This window comes from Delphinapterus leucas, chromosome 9 (assembly GCF_059928025.1).
Source record: "Delphinapterus leucas isolate spDelLeu-1000000601 "Yukka" chromosome 9, BTC_Dleu_Yukka2, whole genome shotgun sequence".
Lineage (NCBI taxonomy): Eukaryota > Metazoa > Chordata > Mammalia > Artiodactyla > Monodontidae > Delphinapterus > Delphinapterus leucas.
In genome coordinates, this window is record NC_143137.1 from 96551879 (window position 1) to 96570269 (window position 18391).

Consider the following 18391-nt stretch of genomic DNA (forward strand, 5'->3'; position numbering starts at 1 on the left):
TAGTTACCAACGCTTTTCATAATTTATTCGCCTACACACAAGGCAATCCTACCAAAAATCAAAATGAAAATCAACACCTGACCCACTAAAACTCTAAAGGATGCTGAACAAACTATTCTGACAAGGAAGGTCAGCCTGCACCCACTATGACCCACCACAATCAGAGGGAACACAGTCATCAAAAGTAGGACTCTGTAGGGATGACCCCTAGTTACCTGGTCTGACCTGGATCCTAAAGTCCATTGGGTCACTGGTCACTGAGCCCTGGTGAGATCTCCTGGGATGGGGTGGGAAAAGGAGAAAGGGAGGAACGAGCAGACAGTGCTGCTGCAGCCACCATCTCCATGACACCCTGACGCACACCCACGTGGAGCCGTGAAGGCTCAGGGGCTCCTGTCCGGCTCCTTCTTCTGTGCTGCAGAATGAACTGCATTCGTTTGACACTGGCGGAAAGTAGCAGTATTCTTAGAGGCTTCCCTGGGCCCCACCCGGACTCCTGCACAGGGCAGGCCTGTTTTAGGTAGAGCCTAGGGAACCAGGGAGGGAGCAGCAGGGGCCTCAGGACGGGGGTGGGGTGGAGGGGAGGCCTGGAGGGGCTCGCTCACTGCCCAGAACCTGGATCCACACACGTACCCAGACCAGCAGGAGCCACTTTACAGGGCATCGTTTCTCGAAAATGTATATGAAACTCAACTTCTGTTTTACATGCTCTGGGACCTTCTCTTTGAAAGAAGCCAGCAGTTATTTCGCTTTATCAAGAGAGGAGTGGGACACAGGGAAAACAGCATGAGCTTCAGAAGCAAACACACGTGAATCAAACCACGGCTTTACCACTGCACCCATTCAGCCATTCACTCCTTCAGAAATATTCGGGCAGTGCTCACTGGCCCCGGCACAGCAAGAGTGACGGAGACACATGGTGACTTTTCCATGTCACCTGGATAACCAAGTAACTTCTCTCGCCCTCAATTTCTAATCTATAAAACATAAAAGATACTACTTACTTTGCACGTTGTAGTTTCTCATTATGACTGAAATAAGGAAACAGTTTCTGGCATATATCGGAATTTTTTATATTACGGATTATAGTAACAATGTCCCATTTCACGTGAGAGTTTTTCCTTTAAAGTGATGCCTACCTGTTTCCAACGAGCTACAATCATGTTATTCTCAGCAACGTCCCCAAGTAAACATCTCTCTCCTGCTAAAAGATTAAATTTCTACTCACTCAAGCTCATTACGATGGAGAAATCAACTCAAGCTGTAAACGTTACAACTCCGCAGAGCACAGGACTGGAAGTCCACTTGTCACTACAGAACATGTAGTTCTTTGCTTTGCCTCTTGGGACTCCACTTTCTCCATCTATGAAATGGGTATAACAATAATTGCTTTGCCTACTCTGTAGTGCTTTTGCAGAGACTAAAGGCAATAAATGATATGAAAATACTGTCATTAAAAAGCAACAACAAAGCTCAGGTTCTATTCACATAGGGGGCTGAGCTGGGTCTCATACTGACGTGGTTAAAGAGGATATGGGGTGGCAGGCTTGTGACTGCAGAAAAGAAGTGGTTTTGTGTTGGTGGCGAAACAGGGAGACCTGCTCCAGTGCAGCCCACAGCCTGAAGCCTACGCCCCAAGGAAAGAAGCTGAGCAGAGAAGCTGGGAAGAACCCCCGAGGTTACCTGCTTGCCCTTCACCACGTGCTTGGGCACCGGCACCTTGAGCTCCAGGTCAGTGTAGTCCTGGGACCAAGCGTAGTTCTCACGCACAGCACCATTGTAGCTGTCGGGGTTTCTCTGGAACTGCTCCTGCCTCCTGAGAAAGAACAAGAAGTAAGATGACAGCCCAGGCCCACACACAGGGCAGGAAGGCCACAGGGGAGCCCAGGTACATACTGTCTCTAGGTTGCGAGAATTTTCACCTAATCTCACTTGGTTTTGCATCTAAAACTCTCCCTCTCTCTGGTCGATTTCGTTTCTGACCCCCCAGCTCGGGCTTCCTGGGAGGTCACAGGAACAAAGGGAAAAGCCAAGGAGAAGACCCTGAGTGCAGCACCCTTAAGGTTAGGGAAAGTATCCGCCACCACAGACCACGGCACAGCCTGGTCCTCCCGGTCTTCATGAAGCTTAGAAACCAGGCCAGCCCACAAACCAAAGAGCCTCATTAATAAAATACTGAGGGGACTTCCCTGGTGGTGCAGTGGTTAAAAATCTGCCTGCCGATGCAGGGGACATGGGTTCGAGCCCTGGTCCGGGAAGATCCCACATGCCACGGAGCAACTAAGCCCGTGCGCCACAACTACTGAGCCTGCGCTCTAGAGCCTGAGAACCACAACTACTGAGCCCACACACCACAACTACTGAAGCCTGCACGCCCTAGAGCCTGAGTACCGCAACTACCGAGCCCGTGTGCTGCAACTACTGAAGACCACACACCTGGAGCCCATGCTCCGCAACAAGAGACGCCACCGCAGTGAGAAGCCTGCGTACTACAACGAAGAGTAGCCCCCGCTCACCACAACTAGAGAAAGACCGTGTGCAGCAACGAAGACCCGACACAGCCAAAAAAAAAAAAAAAATCCTGGGGCTTGTGGGTGCCTGGTTTCTCATAAACTACTTGGCAAAACAAGTTCAGCCTACAGCTGCTCAACTTGAATCCTAATCCAACACCAGCCTCCATTTTCTCTCGGTAAATAAATGAAAGCCAAGGCAATGTACTAAACTGCAGGCTTTCCTAAGATGCGAGCAGTGTGCTTATGAGACAGCCTAGAAAAAACCCAGTCAGCCAAATCCTCCTGTATACGCATTACCAACCCAGCACAGATGCAAACAGGCATGGCCAAGAAGCTGATGTTAAAAATAAAATACAATAAAAGACTTGCCACAGAATTTAACAGTGTTAATGATAGTATGAACACCATACAAAAATAAGTGTAGAGTCCATCATAGTGAGTTTTAGATCTAAATTAAAGACAGAAGCTTAGTCGGGGAGGAGGCAACACCTATGAGGAAGGACATCCCCCAAAAGAGATTCATTCGGCCACCTTCTCCTGCCCTCGGAGAGCCCAGCAGATGCACCTGGAGGGAGAGGCCGACGGATGAGATCCCACTCACTGTGAGCATCTGATGTGTGCAGATGGAAACACCCAGAAAAGGGTCAAGAACACGTGTACCCCATCAGCCCTCACCTCTGGTCAGGAGGAGTTGGGAGCGGTGGTTAATGAGGACGCACTTTTTCTGGCAAAAGTTTTAAGCCAAGAACATGTTTACCTCCTGTGGGTATGCTTTACACACCTTGTATCTGAGGCTGGGCGTCCATCACAGCCCAGGCTCTCTGGGCTGGTAAACTGGCGGCGGCTACAGGCTGAACCATGTCCCCCAAAATTAATACGCTGAAGCCCTAACTCTCAGCGCCTCCTTTGGAGACAGGGTCTACACAGAGGTAATCCAGTTAGAATGAGGTCGTTAGGGTGGGCCCTGATCCAACGAGACCGTGTCCTTAAAGGGAGAGAGATCCAGACACGAAGACACACGCACAGAGGGACAACGTGTAGAGACTCGGGGAAAAGACAGCCACATGGCGACGGCGAGGTAGCTGCAAGTCAAGGGACGCTGAGGGCTGTCAGCCACCCCAGAAGCTGGAAGAGGCAAGGAAAGGTTCTACCCAGAGTCCCAAGGGAATGCAGCCCCACAACACCCTGATCCTGGACTTACGACTGCACAACTACGGGAAGATTTATTTCTGTTGATCTAAGCCACCCAGTTTGTGGTACTTTTTGCAGCAGTTTAGGTCAGGGGCAGGGCTGGGCACTGACCAATCAGAACAGATGCCAGCCCCAAACTACCTGCTCACGTGGCCAGGGAGGGATGGCGGGCCCCTGTGGGGCCCTAGAGCCACAGAGGAAGCAGGGTGGGGCAAAGGGGACGGGAACGGCCAAAGCCTGGCCACAGGGTGGTCAGAGTAAGCCTGATGCGGATGCCACCAAACGCAAGCGTCTGCAGAGGGGCTTCAGTGATGCGAGGAAAGCTTTCAATATACTACAGAACTGACAGAGGACATGCAGCTTTTGTGCATGGTACAGGTTCAGTCTTCTAAGAAAACACACACACAAAGACGTGTGTGTATGTATAAAAGGAAGTCCATTAAGCCTCTGTGGTTGTCTCTGGGTAGCAGGATCACAAGCAGTTTGATTTTCTTTTCTGTATCTTTAGGTATTGTCCGAATTCCCTACAACATACAGACACTTTACCACCAGGAGAAAAAGAGCTCTCTTTAAGAACACACTGACAGGAGACGGTGATCTGCCCTGTGGCCCCCACTCCCGGGAGCTCTCCAGTGGCCACGCCAGCCTGCTTGCCTGCTGAGCCCCTGAAACAGGTCCGGGGGACAGGGTGGCCCAATACCCACGTGTCCCTGACCCACAGGCTTCCTCCCCGCTCTAGCACCTACTGCAGCTGTAAAGCTCACATCTGACAAACACTTGAACGTGCACAGAATACCGCCAATGAGCACCAAGTAACAGGAGGGGTGGGAGGAGGCCTGACCCTCCCCGTACATCTTCTCTGCATGGCCTTTTGAATCGTGTGTGTACGTTACCTGTGTGAAATAATCAAGGTTATGAAAACACGGAAATAAAATACCCACACACAAAATAAAAGCCTATGTGGCCTGGCACTGGCAGAGGTTAGGAAATAAACCTAAGGACCCTCAAAGTGGGGGGACAGCTACTTCCCATGACATACGGCTAAGCCCTTATCGGCTGCCATCCACGTGGGCCCTCCGACCAGGACGGCCAGCAGACGAGCAGAGGACGGGAGATGCCATGAGGTCACACCTCCTCAAGGGGCCACCCTCCACCCCACGGGCGGCTGTGCTCAGGGAACCCCCTCCCCCAGAGCAGGAGGGGCGCTGCTCAGCAGGCGCTTGCCCCCCTCCCCCCAGACCTGCAGCCTCTTCCCAGCGGAGCCAGGAGAGTCACTCCCAGCACAGAGCAGCAAGCTGCTTGGCGTTTTTAACTCTAAAAATCCACCTTCTCTTTAAATACAGTTGATTACTTCCAGCCAACAGTGTGCAACAATAAGTCTCCTGCCATGTGCAGGTGCTCTGGGCCCCCGCCCTCACCCTGTCCCCCACCAGCCTGCGGCCACCCCCCTGCAGCTGCTGGCCAGCGCTGGGGGTGGGGAAGGGGGAAGGAGGAGCGTGAGTCAGCAGCCAGGGCGCCGCGGCGGTGGCGGGCGGCGCTGGCCACAGGCCTCACTGCAGCCCCCACGCCTGGAGCCGCAGCAGCGGATTACAGGGTTGCGACCGTGTTAAAGGAAACGCCAGGCCCTGTGTCTCCAAGGGACCGGCTCTGCTGGGCAGACGCCCACAGCCAGCATCACCTGCACAGGTGGGAGATGAGCTCGGGCCGCCCCCGCTCTCCCCCTCCACGCCCCTGCGCCACGGCAGCGTGGGAATTAGAACAGCCAGTGGCAAGTAGGAGTCGTCGCGGGTAAAAGGGGTCACAGCCCCCAGATAAAGGCTTTTGTGCAGCAGGCTGGAGCCCATACAGGGAATGGGTTATAATTCGGGGAGAAGCTGGGGCTGCTCTCAGGCCCCTTCCCAGGCTCCCGGGGTTGGGGGTGGCTCCCCCTACGTGAAGACAGGTGCTGGGCAGTGATCACCAGGTTCCCAGAGCCAGAAAGAGCTGCTTTCACCCTGGAACATCCTGCCTCCACACACTCACACTTGCCCCTCATGACCTAAGGCAAAGGCCACCTCTCCACTGTCCTCAGTGGTGCCCAGGTGTGACAGCTCTGGCCACACCTCCCTACCCACCTGTAGATGCCACTGCCCCTGAACCCAGTGGGAGGGGCCAGGGCTTATGCGTGTACGAGCACACGTGTCGTGCGTGGGTACGTGTGCATGAGCACATCATGTGACCATGTGTGCTGTAAGCATGTGCGTGGTGTGTACGTGTGGTGTGCACGTCTCTTATACGCATGTTTGTGGTGTGTGCGCATGTACGGGGTGTATTAGGTGGTCAGTAGACAGCAGCTCATCCTCTCTCTTCACAGACCAGCTCCATCTCTCATCGACTTCCTTCTCTTCTCACTGATCCCACCATATCCCACATGTGGATGGGAGCCATTGGAAACACAGTGGTTTTTCCTCTGGATTTCTGCATCTTCCAACCTATACAAAGTGAGCATTCTTAGAACACTTGCCCACCTCGGAGCCCCAACTCCCTGCTTCGAAGCCCAGCGCCAACTGTGCCCTCCTGGAAGCAGGTCCCCGGGCAGCATTCTCAGCACTGCAATGTGACTGTCGGGGCCTGGATCCTTAGCCATTGTGACCGCCTGGGATGACCACGCCACACCATGTCACACTTCACCTCTGCAGCTGAGAAAGGAAAGGGTCAGATGGCAGCGTCGGTCCACATGACCCGCCCAGAGGGCGCTCTGCACCAGGCGCCCCACCGTCCTCCCCAGCCTCCTGCCCAGTCTCCTCTGGGGCCCCCCACCTGCAGGATCCTTTCTAGTACCTGCCTCTTCTCAGCTCCTCAGGCAACAGGAGCCAACACCACCGGGCCCCAGGTGCGGGGCCCAGAGCCCTCTACACCAGGCCCAGTGGTCACTGAAAACCCCGTGTCCACAGCACTCAAGGCCCAAGGCCGACCCCATGTCACTGGGTGCCAGTCATGAATCCTCAAGCAGGTCATGGCACTCCGGTCCCTGGTCCCCAACCATAAAACCAGAACACTGACAGCTCTGTCCCAAAGAGTGGCCAAGAAGAATAAGCGAGACAAACGTGTAAAATGGCCCAAACGGGAAAATGTTCAGGGTCACCGCCCTCTGCGCGCTGGATCACTGCCCTCTTCAGTGCCTTCCCACCCAGTTAGAAAGTCTGCCTACGGACGCAAGACTCAACAAGTGACTTTTATGAATAGAGATTTCTTGACCTTCTGGGGCATTCAGGGAGGGAAGTTATGCATTCTGCCTAATAAGCTTCCAGTTCTACCCTTGAGTTTCTTTTTAAAAATCTCACATCAATAAGTTTATCTACACTGATCTCACCAGTTTAGCATCTGCCACCAATCGGTCTCCCCAGACAGTAGCGGGCCTGCCTCACCGACAAGACCAGAGCCCCTGTGGAGGGGTGGCTAGTCTCCAGCCGGCCTAAGCTAAGTAGTCCCCTGAGAGCAGAGATGCCGTTCAAGGTGAGGAAGGTCCCACGAGAGGCACACGAGACCCCCAGAGGGCTCCTGCTGGCCAAAGATGGGACAATTTGAGCATCAAAAAGAATAACGTGAAATAGTTAAAGATCCATGAGCTCATAAAACCCCAGTGGTCACCTCTGGTGAGCAGAGCATAGCTCAGTCTGAAAATTAATTTAAAAACAAAAAAGGTTCTACAGGAACTGGAATCTCAGAAAAGCCAAGTCCCTCTATAAAGGATTCCAGAAAAGCCAAGTCCCTCTATAAGATAATAAATGAAGGTATAACAGAATGAGAAAATCACCACTGTGTAAACTACAATGGAAACGTTGAGGCTGGGCAGCATCCCTTGACAGACGCTGAGCGCTAGGTGAGCGGCAGATGGGAGTCTGCCCACGGAAGGATCAGAAAATCACCTATGTCCGCAACAGCCAGATACCAGGCACCTCCTGAGAGAGCCTCACCTTTGCTGTAGTCCTGCACCAACGCTGGGCCTTAAATCCACCCCACCCCACAGGTCTAATCACTAGACTATAGGGAGCACAAGGGACAGAGAACATCTTCATCAAAACCATGTACATTGGGGCTTCCCTGTGGTGCAGTGGTTAAGAATCCGCCTGCCAATGCAGGGGACACGGGTTCCATCCCTGGTCCGGGAAGATCCCACATGCTGCAGAGCAACTAAGCCCGTGTGCCACAACTACTGAGCCCACACGCCACAACTACTGAAGCCCATGTGCCCTAGAGCCCACGTATCACAGCTACTGAGCCTGCATGCTGCAACTACTGAAGCCCGTGCGTCTAGAGCCCATGCTCCGCAACAAGAGAAGCCACTGCAATGAGAAACCCGCGCACCACAAGGAAGAGTAGCCCCCGCTCACTGCAACTAGAGAAAGGCCGCGCGCAGCAACGAAGACCCAACGCAGCCAGAAAAGCAACAACACCAAAAAAAAAATAAAACCAGCCAAGTCCAGAATCTGGAAAATTACAATAGACAAAACTCTAAGTTTCTTTACAAATAAATGGCATAAAATGAAAAAAGAGAAGGGAAATGATTCTAAATTAAGAGACTTAGAAGATACAGCAACCAAATGTAATGTTTGGACCTGCTGGAATACTATTTTGAAAAAACTAACTGAAAAAAGACATTTTGAGACAATCAGGAAAGAGTGAACACAGACTGGACATTAGATGATTATAAGGAACCATAAATTTATAAGTTATGATAATTACATTAAGCCCTTATTTTTTTTACTGAAGTATATATATGGGTGAAGTCTGTGATTTCTGGGATTTGCCATATCAAAAAAAAAGTCTGGGATTAGGGAGAGAAATGAAACACGAATCATGACATGCTGCTAACAAGGAAGGGGGGGAGCCTCGTGGACATTCGTTATGCTACGCTTTCCTTTTTGTGTCACAAAACCTGAAGGGTTTGTCTTGGTTATGCACCCAGGAGTGGGCCTGCTGGGCCAAGAGTGTAAAAGTAAGCAACCCACCCTTAAAAGGCAGTGCGAACTCATTTCCAAGGGCTGCCCCAATTCACCATGCACCAGTGGTGTGCACGGGGTCCCGTCAACCCACGGGGTCATGTTCAACACTGTCACACTTTCTAAAGTTTTATGAAGTAAAAATATATAAAAAATAGTATTTCCGTATGGTCTTGATTCACATTTCTCTGCGTATTAATGTTAACTGGCCGTATATGCGACTCATTTCTGTGAAATTCCTGCCATGGCTTTTGTTTGTGCTTTCCCTGGTTTGAAGAAGTTCTCTATAAACTTTTGATAAGAATTCTTCGTTGGTTTCATAGTTTACAAACGACTTCTCCTGGTTTATTAACTTGTCTTCCTACTTCCTTCCAGATGTTTGATTAACTCAAGCTCCATCACTACCACCAAAAGATCTTCACAGCTCCTCACCTCCTTGAGGTCTGAAGGGTGTCGTCGCGCCTATTTTCTAACAGGAATACTCTAATTTTTTAATCTCTACTTTTTGGAGTTATTGCTCCCTTTGCATTCAACATGGTTTCCTTGTGTAGTCTTTTCTTCTCTTGACCAGTTGTACCAGGAGCTTGTCTAAATATAAAGGGAAAGTCCAGCTGAGGAACACAGAGGGGCCAGCTGGGGACAGGACTGGCCCGTGGTCACTGCGTGCACCAGCCTAGCTCCGCCGGGATGCCTTCCATTCCTTAGCGCCCACTCATGGCCAAGACGCTGTCAGGAAGGCTCAGTTTAATAAAAAAAATTCTTACAAAAAGTGTATTTTGAAAATGTGCTTTTAACATTGTAAAATTAATTCTGTAGCACAGTTAAAAATATGAGACGATTCTATATTTACCTAAAATAAATGAGGCAAGGTGCTTGGAGTCTCATGATAAGCCCATGAATCATTTGACAGGTAAAAATGCAAATTTAGGGAACGTCTTTGACAATCTGTATCAGATGGTCAGCCAACAAAAACATAATCAATATTTACTATGAATTCTTCTAATTAACTAAAGATATAAGTTGGTTATAGTGAAACTTTTTCTTAAATCGTGTTAATTACTTCAACAAGGGAAGGAGGCATTCCAATTTTTTACAAGTATATAAATATGAAATATACATTTTAAAACAAAAACTAGATAATCTACTCCATAAATATGCTGAATTCTTAGTCTTTAACTCAATTTTCTATTCCTAGTCATCCAAAATCAGGACAGTTATGACCAGCTTTACTATTTCAAGTCCCAACAGACTTCCCAATTGAGGAATACAAGCACACCTCAGAGATATGGTGGGCTTTGTCCCAGACCACCACACCACCACAATAAAGTGAGTCACATGAATTTTCTGGTTTCCTAATGCATGTAGAAGTTATGTGTCCTCTACACTATACCATATAACTATTCTGTAGTCTGTTAAGTGTGCAACAGCATTATGTCTAAGAAGACAATGTACATACCTTAATTAAAAATATTTTATCGTTAAAAAATGCTGACCATCATCTGAGCCTTCGGCGAGGCATAATCTTCGTGCTGGTGGAGGGTCTTGCCTTGGTGTTGGTGGCCGCTGACTGATCAGGATGGTGGGTGCTGAAGGCTGGGGTGGCCATGGCCATTTCTTAAAACAAGACAACAATGAAGTCCGCCGCATCGATTGACTCTTCCTTTCATGAATGATTTCTCTAGCAGGCAATGCTGTTCGACAGCATTTTACCCACAGGAGAACTTCTTTCAAAATTGGAATCAATCCTCTCAAACCCTGCTGCTAAGTTTATGCAATATTTAAATCCTCCGCTGTCATTTCAGCAATCTTCACAGCATCTTCACGAGTAGATTCCATCTCAAGAAACCACTTTGCTCATCCGTAAGAAGCAACTCCTCATCCGTTAAGTTTTGTATTTATAACAAATATAATAATATTGAAAAGGTTTGAAATATTGGGAGAAGTACCAAAATGTGACACTGAGACCTGAAGTGAGCAGACGCTGCTGGGAAAATGGTGCTGCAAGGCCTGCTTGACAGAGGGCTGCCGCAGACCTCCAACTCGTAGGAAACACAGTATCTGCGAAGCACGGTAAAGCAAAGCACAATAAAGTGAGGTACAGCCTGCAATTAGACCAGAGGGAAACAACACCCAAACCTCAGAAGGGGTGAACCCAGCAACACAGCCACCTGTCAGAATCGCCTGCATCAGAAGCTGCCCGTGGAGACAGCGTAACAAGGGGCAAGAGGCCCAGTGAGGGGATGAAACGGAACCCAAACCAGATGCGTGCGTGAGAACCGAGCACTGCCACACGCTCACCACAGATGCAGACTAGAAGCCACACCTGGCCGCAACATCAACAAGCCTCAGCACTCAGCCCCTGCCGTCACTAGCACTGACTATTCATTACAGCAACTTCCCCAAAGAGCCCTCAACTCTTCCATGAATGTAAACTCAACCCCCACTTTACACCCAGCCTCTGAATCCCTCAAAATCGTAGCCTTGCAGTTTCCACCAATCCTGACTGTCCTCACCCAGTCCTAATCAAGACTCCCACCCCACGTTCTCACGTTGAAAGACCCACCTTATATCAAACTTCTAATTCTCAACAAGTTCTGGCCTTACCACCCCCTCCGAGAGGCTGTCAGAGCTCTGGAGGTGGTGCTGTCCCTCCCGAGGTGAGCAGTACTCAGCTGTCTCACCAACAGATGACATGGTGGTCTCTGGGGCTGCCGTACGCAGGCATGCAATGTGCCCATGTGATGTGCATGTCAGGACACAGCAGGGTGGCTCTGAACCCACAGGGTCTGCTCTTTCTGATGCTGACATCCCATAATAAGTGAAGTTCATCAACTCCTGCTTCAGGTGGACCAAGTTGTGATGAATGAAAAGTACCACACTGGAGGAAAGAGATCGGCGTTACTTTTATTGAAAGTAAAAATCAAAAAATAGGAAAGAAGGAAACTTGGGAGGGCTGAGGAGGGCTTCCCTGGGCCCAGGTGAAGAGGCGGTGAAAGTGTCAGGGTTGAGGGGCAAGCCTCAGGCCATACAATCGGCTGGCCACCTCTGTCCTGGTGACAAAATGAACTGGTTAATGACACCACCACTATCACTGTCAAAGAATTTACAGCCCAATCCGGGAAAGTCGTGTGCCCAGCCCAAGATGAAAGGTGCAAAGTGTTAGCTGCCAGCGCCAGGCTGCCCAGTACCTGCGAGCACTGAGGGACTTCGGGGAGGCGGGGGGGGGGCAGGGAGAACGTGGACACCCCGAGACGGGGAGCAAGGCGAGGTGTGGCGACTCTTATCACTAGGACATGTGGTCAGGTCACTTGGGATGGGGCCTCCTCCACTCCCAGGGGCTCCATCCTGGGAAGGGGCAGCATGGAACAGCAGACGCACAAGGGATTCAGGATGATTAGCTACGACCGCTCACACCCTCTCTGGGCTGCAGGTTCTTCATCTCCTTTTCACCTCCCAGGATTCTTAGGTGAGAATCATGTGGAAGTGCGTGCACACAGTGCATCTGGTAACAGGCATGCTCTGTGTGATTTTATCTAGTGTTTCCCTCCCATAAACTACCACCCGCAACTCCTCAAGGAAGAAACCAAATGCCCTTTCATCCTGGAAGCTGTCTGCTGTCCTCTTCTCTCAACATCTTCCTGACCGTCCCACCGACTGGACGACCTCACCCACAGACCGAGGTGGCATGCCTGCATCTCTCCAGTCCAGACCATAGAGAGAGGAGGATAAGGCCCAGAAAAAAGAGAGGTAGGGGAATTAAAATAGAGACCAAAAAGGATGCCAAGAATCACCAAGATAATTCTAAAGAAGAAGAAAAACAAGGGGGGAGAACAGCCCCTGCTGATGTCAAGTGTGATCCTGGCACTCGGAGCAAATGGCCACCAGGGAGAACACCCAGTCCTGAACCAGCCCCTCCCACGGAGACCGAGGTGGCACACGGGTGGGAAAGAATGGCTGCCTGACAAAGGGCAAAAAACTAAACCTATATGTGAAAAACACACTTGTCTTTAAAAATTTTATAGGGAAATGTTTTTATTAAATCCAAGTAGAGAAGTATTAACAAGACACATTATAGCATAGAAAAGACCGATCATTTAGGGCTTCCCTGGTGGCGCAGTGGTTAAGAACCCACCTGCCAATGCAGGGGACACAGGTTCGAGCCCTGGTCTGGGAAGATCCCACATGCTGCGGAGCAACTAAGCCCATGTGCCACAACTACTGAGCCTGCACTCTAGGGCCCGTGCACCACAACTACTGAGCCCGCAAGCCACAACTACTGAAGCCTGTGCACCTAGAGCCCGTGCTCCACAACAAGAGAAGCCACCGCAACGAGAAGCCCGCGCACCGCAATGAAGAGTAGCCCCCGCTCGCCGCAACTAGAGAAAGCCCACACGCAACAAGAAAGACCCAACGCAGTCAAAAATAAAATAAATAAATTTAAAATAAAACTCTAAACTAAATGTAAAACTTCTGTATGAGAAGGCCCCATGAGTACACAAAGTTAAAACATAGGCCACAGGGACTTCCCTGGTGGTGCAGCGGTTAAGAATCCGCCTGCCAATGCAGGGGACACAGGTTCGAGCCCTGGTCCGGGAAGATTCCACATGCCGCGGAGCAATTAAGCCCATGCGCCACAACTACTGAGCCTGCGCTCTAGACCCTGTGAGCCACAACTACTGAGCTCACGTGCCACAACTACTGAAGCCCGTGCGCCTAGAGCCCGTGCTCCACAACAAAGAGAAGCCACCGCAATGAGAAGCCCATGCACCGCAACGAAGAGAAGCCCCCACTTGCCACAGCTAGAGAAAGCCCGCGCGCAGCAACGAGGACCCAATGCAGCCAAAAATAAATAAATAAATGAATTGGGGAAAAAAAAAAAAAAGGTAGGCCACAGAGAGGAGGAAGATCTGTGACACATAACCAACAAAGAACTGGAACATATAAACAATTTCTACAAATCAGTAACAGAAATAGGAAAGTCGGCAAGGGCTATAAGGAGGACATTCAGAGAGGAGGAACCCGAACTGCCACTGAGCATAGGGCTGCATGGTCTCCCGAGTAACTGCAATCATGACCAAAATGACGGACTCACCCATCGACTGACAAAAAGGAAAGGAAACCACTGAGGTAATCAGAGAGCAGGGCAGGAGGAACGTAACTCTGCACACACCACCGGAGGGTGCACACCCTAGAACAGCACTTCTCAGAGCACGGGGCATAAAATCTACATGTGGAACAGAACACAAAATGGAACAGACAACGGGAAGCTGTACTGCAGAGAAAGAGCCAGCACAGCTTCATGGTGCTGCCCCCATGTTGGTACCGGGAATCTGAGGGCACAGCCAAGACAGTGTGCAAGTCGCTGCCTAAGAGAACCTATCACACACGCAGGAGAAGAACTGCACCATGGTCAGGAGAGGTCAGGGAGTCGAGAGGGGGTCACAGGGCCAGGAGGGAGGAGGGTCCTGGGGTAGAAAGGGGGTCACAGAGTGAGGAGGACACCACATCAGAGATTATCTAGTAGCCAGTGAGGGTGAATAAACAAATGACAGCAGGTTCAATCAGTGGCCCGGTGTATGAGGCTGAGTAACTGGAAACAGAGCTTAAAGATGAAGGGTAACGACTGAGTGGTGCTAGCGACTGAGTGGTGCTAGCATTGGGGGAAGGACACACCCATCATCACAAGAGAGAGACAGAAGAAGCTGGGGGCTCACAGTCAACCAATCAATCACAAATGTAGGAACACCTCCTCCAGCACACATCCAAGCTGGGACACAGAATTCACCTATTAGAAGGATTTGCTAATTGCATCACAGGTGCAGGTGACAGGCGCCATGCTCTGGTTCTCAGAGAAAGGTACAAAGATTTTAATATATTTCCAGAAAGAGAGATATAAAAATAAGGAGACAAGCATGTACACTGACAGGGCCCAGAGGCAGGGGCGCCCAGCAGCAGTGAGCTCATCCACTGCCACATACGGTTTCTAAACACTGTCCTCACACAAAGCAATCAGGCTCCTTGGAGAATGGGTGGAAGAGAAAATACGAGATGAGCCTGGAGCACCTGGCAGTGCCAGAAAGTAAGGAAGTGCTCAAAAAACCACAGGATGCAGAATGTCAAAAGGACAAAGAAGCCAACCGGAGAGCTCCCAATGGGCAGAGCTGGAACTCATATGAGTGGCTAAATATATAAAACAGCACTGGATTATAATGCAGAGAATAGGGACTTCCCTGGTGGTCCAGTGGGTAAGACTCCACGCTCCCAACGCAGGGGGCCCGGGTTCGATCCCTGGTCGGGGAACTAGATACCGCATGCATGCCGCAACTAAGAGTTGCTCAGAAAGGTCACAGAGCCACAACTCCGGTCAAGGGAGCCACTCGGAGGCTTGACAGGTAGGAGGAGGGTGCCTATGACCCCGGTGAGCAAGGGAGGCGCACAGCTCCAAGCCAGCTCTGCCACTGACTTGCCGTATGACCCTGAGCGGATGCCTCAAGCTTCTCACCTGTAAAATGGGGACGCATTAGTACCGACCTCAGAGATGTGAGGATTAAATGGGTCGAGATATATATAAAGCCCTCAGAGCAGAGCCTGGCCCAGAGCAGGTGTCCCAATCATCAACATCTTTACTCACCTGGATCATCAGTCCTGTAAACACTGCCACTGTTTTGTCAAAGAGAAGAAGCAGTCGTGCCAGGCAAGACCTGGGCTTTTAAAACCAGGCAGGGTTCAGAATTTAATCAAAAAGTCATAGGTAGTCACCACAGCGTTGGAACAGGGAGTGACATCATTTGATTGTTTTAAAAGGTCCCTGCAAGGTTGCCGTGCGGAGGCGATCGGATGGCAGGACGCCCACCGCATGGGAAAGGAGACTGGTCAGTGCCGGCGGGAGTCGGGCTGGTGGGGTGTCGGCAGGGATGGGAAAAGCTGTGGAGGCGAGGGTGCTGGGGGCCCAGCCTGCAGGCGGCACAGGAGCCTGAAGGGTGGCAGGAAGGCGAGCACCTGGAGGGCTGGCACAGCCCGACACTCAGAACGTGGGGGCTGAGGGTTGAGGGCCGGGACCCCCCCCCCCCCGGAGGCCTGCCTCACCTCATCCACCCGCTTTTCTCAGCCCGCTCATCCCATCCTTTCCCCTCACCGCCAACCTCTACCAGGACCAGGCTTCCTCCCTGATGACAGGGGTGAATCTCCCCCTTCACACTCAACACCAGGACACAGACGACACCGCAGACACACCCAGAGCAGGTCATCCTGCACTTACACTCAGGCAGCCACATGCATAGCTGTCATGGGGTCCCATATGAGACCACAATCTTCCAGAAGAAAAACCACACCTAACATGGAGTCTAACACACTGGTATACAGTTGGGACAAATTTTGAACAAACTGAATGTAAACCACAGAACTTAACGAAATACATACATCATAATCTTATGGAAGAACTTCTCCCCCTGTTTCCTTTAAATCCATCCAAAAAGCTTCAAGTTACCAATGTCTGAGTTTTGTTTTCAATCTCACAAGAACACCCTGGAACTCTAAGTAGAGATGTAGTCCATCTCCTCAGCTGTGAAGGCCCGGAGTTATCAGGGGTGCAGAGGGGTTTCTACCGCAGCCTAAGGCCCAGCCTGAAGGTGTCCTATTGCGGGTCAGCCCTCAGGTCAGCCTTCTGCAATATGCACCAGCTTCCTCTCAGTAAAGTCTAGAATGTCTTTTCTGCAGGCAAAAACACCTGGAATTTAAGATCATAATCCGTTAAATTCTGAGAAGTAAATATCGATCACGAACTGAAGGCCCGACGCACTGAAACAGGACCCTGGCATAAGACTGGGTGGCCAGCACGGGGCAGCTGCAGGCCCAGGCCCTGTCCGGCCATTTCTATCCTCTCTGCTTTCAAGCTCCCTGAGATGAAACTGGCCTGGCTCCTCCATCCCCACCTCAGGTTCCCGCTGCCTGGCTCTCGCCCGCCCCCTAGACTGTAAATCCAAACAGAAAAAGTCAAGGCAGGGGAAGCAGCCCTCTTCTCAGCCAGGCATTCACATCACTCCCTCCACACCTTCTCCACCCTCGGGAGGGCTGCGGGAGGAGGTGCACCAACCCCTGAAGACCTTCACTCGGGTGTGGCGTGGCCTGTATCTACATTTGCAAAGAGAAAATCCCCAATGAACTAAGGAGTCTGCTATTGAATGGAATCTTAGGGTAAATGCTTTTGGTAAAGTGAAACATTATTTTGACACAGCAAAGCTCCACTCCTCACTGAACACTATATAACACGGAACTTCGACGTCAACTAGAAATGCTGAGTCCTGGGGACCTGGGCTGTGCTCTTGCTTCTTGCTGTCAAGGTCAACGGGCCAGGCCCCCTGGCCAGCTCCTGCTCGACCCCTCCCACAGATATCCCCTGTCCCTCACAGCCACACTGCTCCAGCCCTCACACCTCACCCAACCTTAAAGACAAACAAACAGGGACTCGAAATCCTGCTCCCACCCTGCCTTCCCTTCAGGAAGTCACTTTCTCTCCACCTCACCTTCCAGCACGCCCCACTGTGAAACTCTGGCCAGCCCAGCGACCTCCAAGTGCCAAAGCCAAACTGGCCTTTCACAGGTTTCAGAACCTGCTTTCCCCTACAACATCTGATATCAACATCCTGCCCTAGACACACCCGGTCTCCCCCTCTCTCCTCCACCATCACACCCACCACCACCTGGTCTCCTTCGGCTGACCTCTCCTCCCCATAAGCTCCAGGCGACACAGCAGTAACCCTGCCTCTTCCACACACACCCCGGGAAACACTGCAACAGTGAGGTATCCTGTCTGCATCCCCAACCTCATCCACTGTGTCTGCTCCCTGTTAACTTTCAAACAAGCCGGAGTACGGAACTCTTGAGTTAGAAACCACTGGGTAGCCCACTCTCCACAAGATAGACCCACTTCTTCAGCACGATACTCAGGGTACTTGACCGCGTCATCCCAGCCCCCCAGGTACACAGACAAGCCCTCTCTCCTCCGACCTCCCGCGGGACCACAAGCACTCCAGCACTGACTGTACAGGAATTCCTCCTGACAGGGTGCCTGCCCTTCTCAGCCTGCTGACCTCCCATGCCATCTCCCCCACAGTCGGGCACAGTCTCCCCACCGACTGTTCCTGGTGTTCCTGTCTGCTTTGTTTTTGGAAGGGAGAAGGATTGCTGCTGTGAGCGTGTGTGCACACACATGTGCACAGTAGAAGGTGCGTTCCAGACTCTAACACAGCATAGGCGGTCCACACGGTGTCAGGACCGGAATCAGCAGCTCTGAGCTGATGTGACACTGAGAAGCAATGAGTACCCGACCCTAGTGAGAAAGTGAAAGACTAGGCAAAGGGGTTCACATGTCAGACCTCCTTAAGGGAAGGAAGGTCTTCGAAGGATTTCAGGTAAAAAAATAAAGCAGAATAATTTAGTGCTCGAGGACACAGACTCTGCAGTCAAAGTCCCTGCTGGCCACAGACCAGCAGTGGAACCCTGGACAAGCTGGCCCCGCTCTCCAAGCCTTGGTGTGCTCACCAGTGCAATGAGGGATGTAACCCCTCGCTGCGGAAACAGCATGGACTTGCGAGCTAACAGACCGGCAATGGCTGACACCCCCAGAACCCACCTACGGGTTGTGTTGATCCAATCCTTATCCCCAGTTTACACACATGAGGCTGCACAATTCAGGTCCAGACACAC

The 18391-nt window shown here is 51.1% G+C and overlaps 1 protein-coding gene across 1 annotated transcript in view; it reads right to left on the reverse strand.

The window, feature by feature from the left end:
* The window catches only part of NUDCD3 (NudC domain containing 3), a 72728-nt gene that overhangs the window by 21763 nt on the left and 32574 nt on the right, over positions 1–18391 (reverse strand). Inside the window, exon 3 of the mRNA XM_022593088.2 lies at positions 1684–1816. Coding sequence (XP_022448796.1) covers positions 1684–1816 — 133 coding nt within the window. The remainder of the gene's footprint in view (positions 1–1683; positions 1817–18391) is intronic.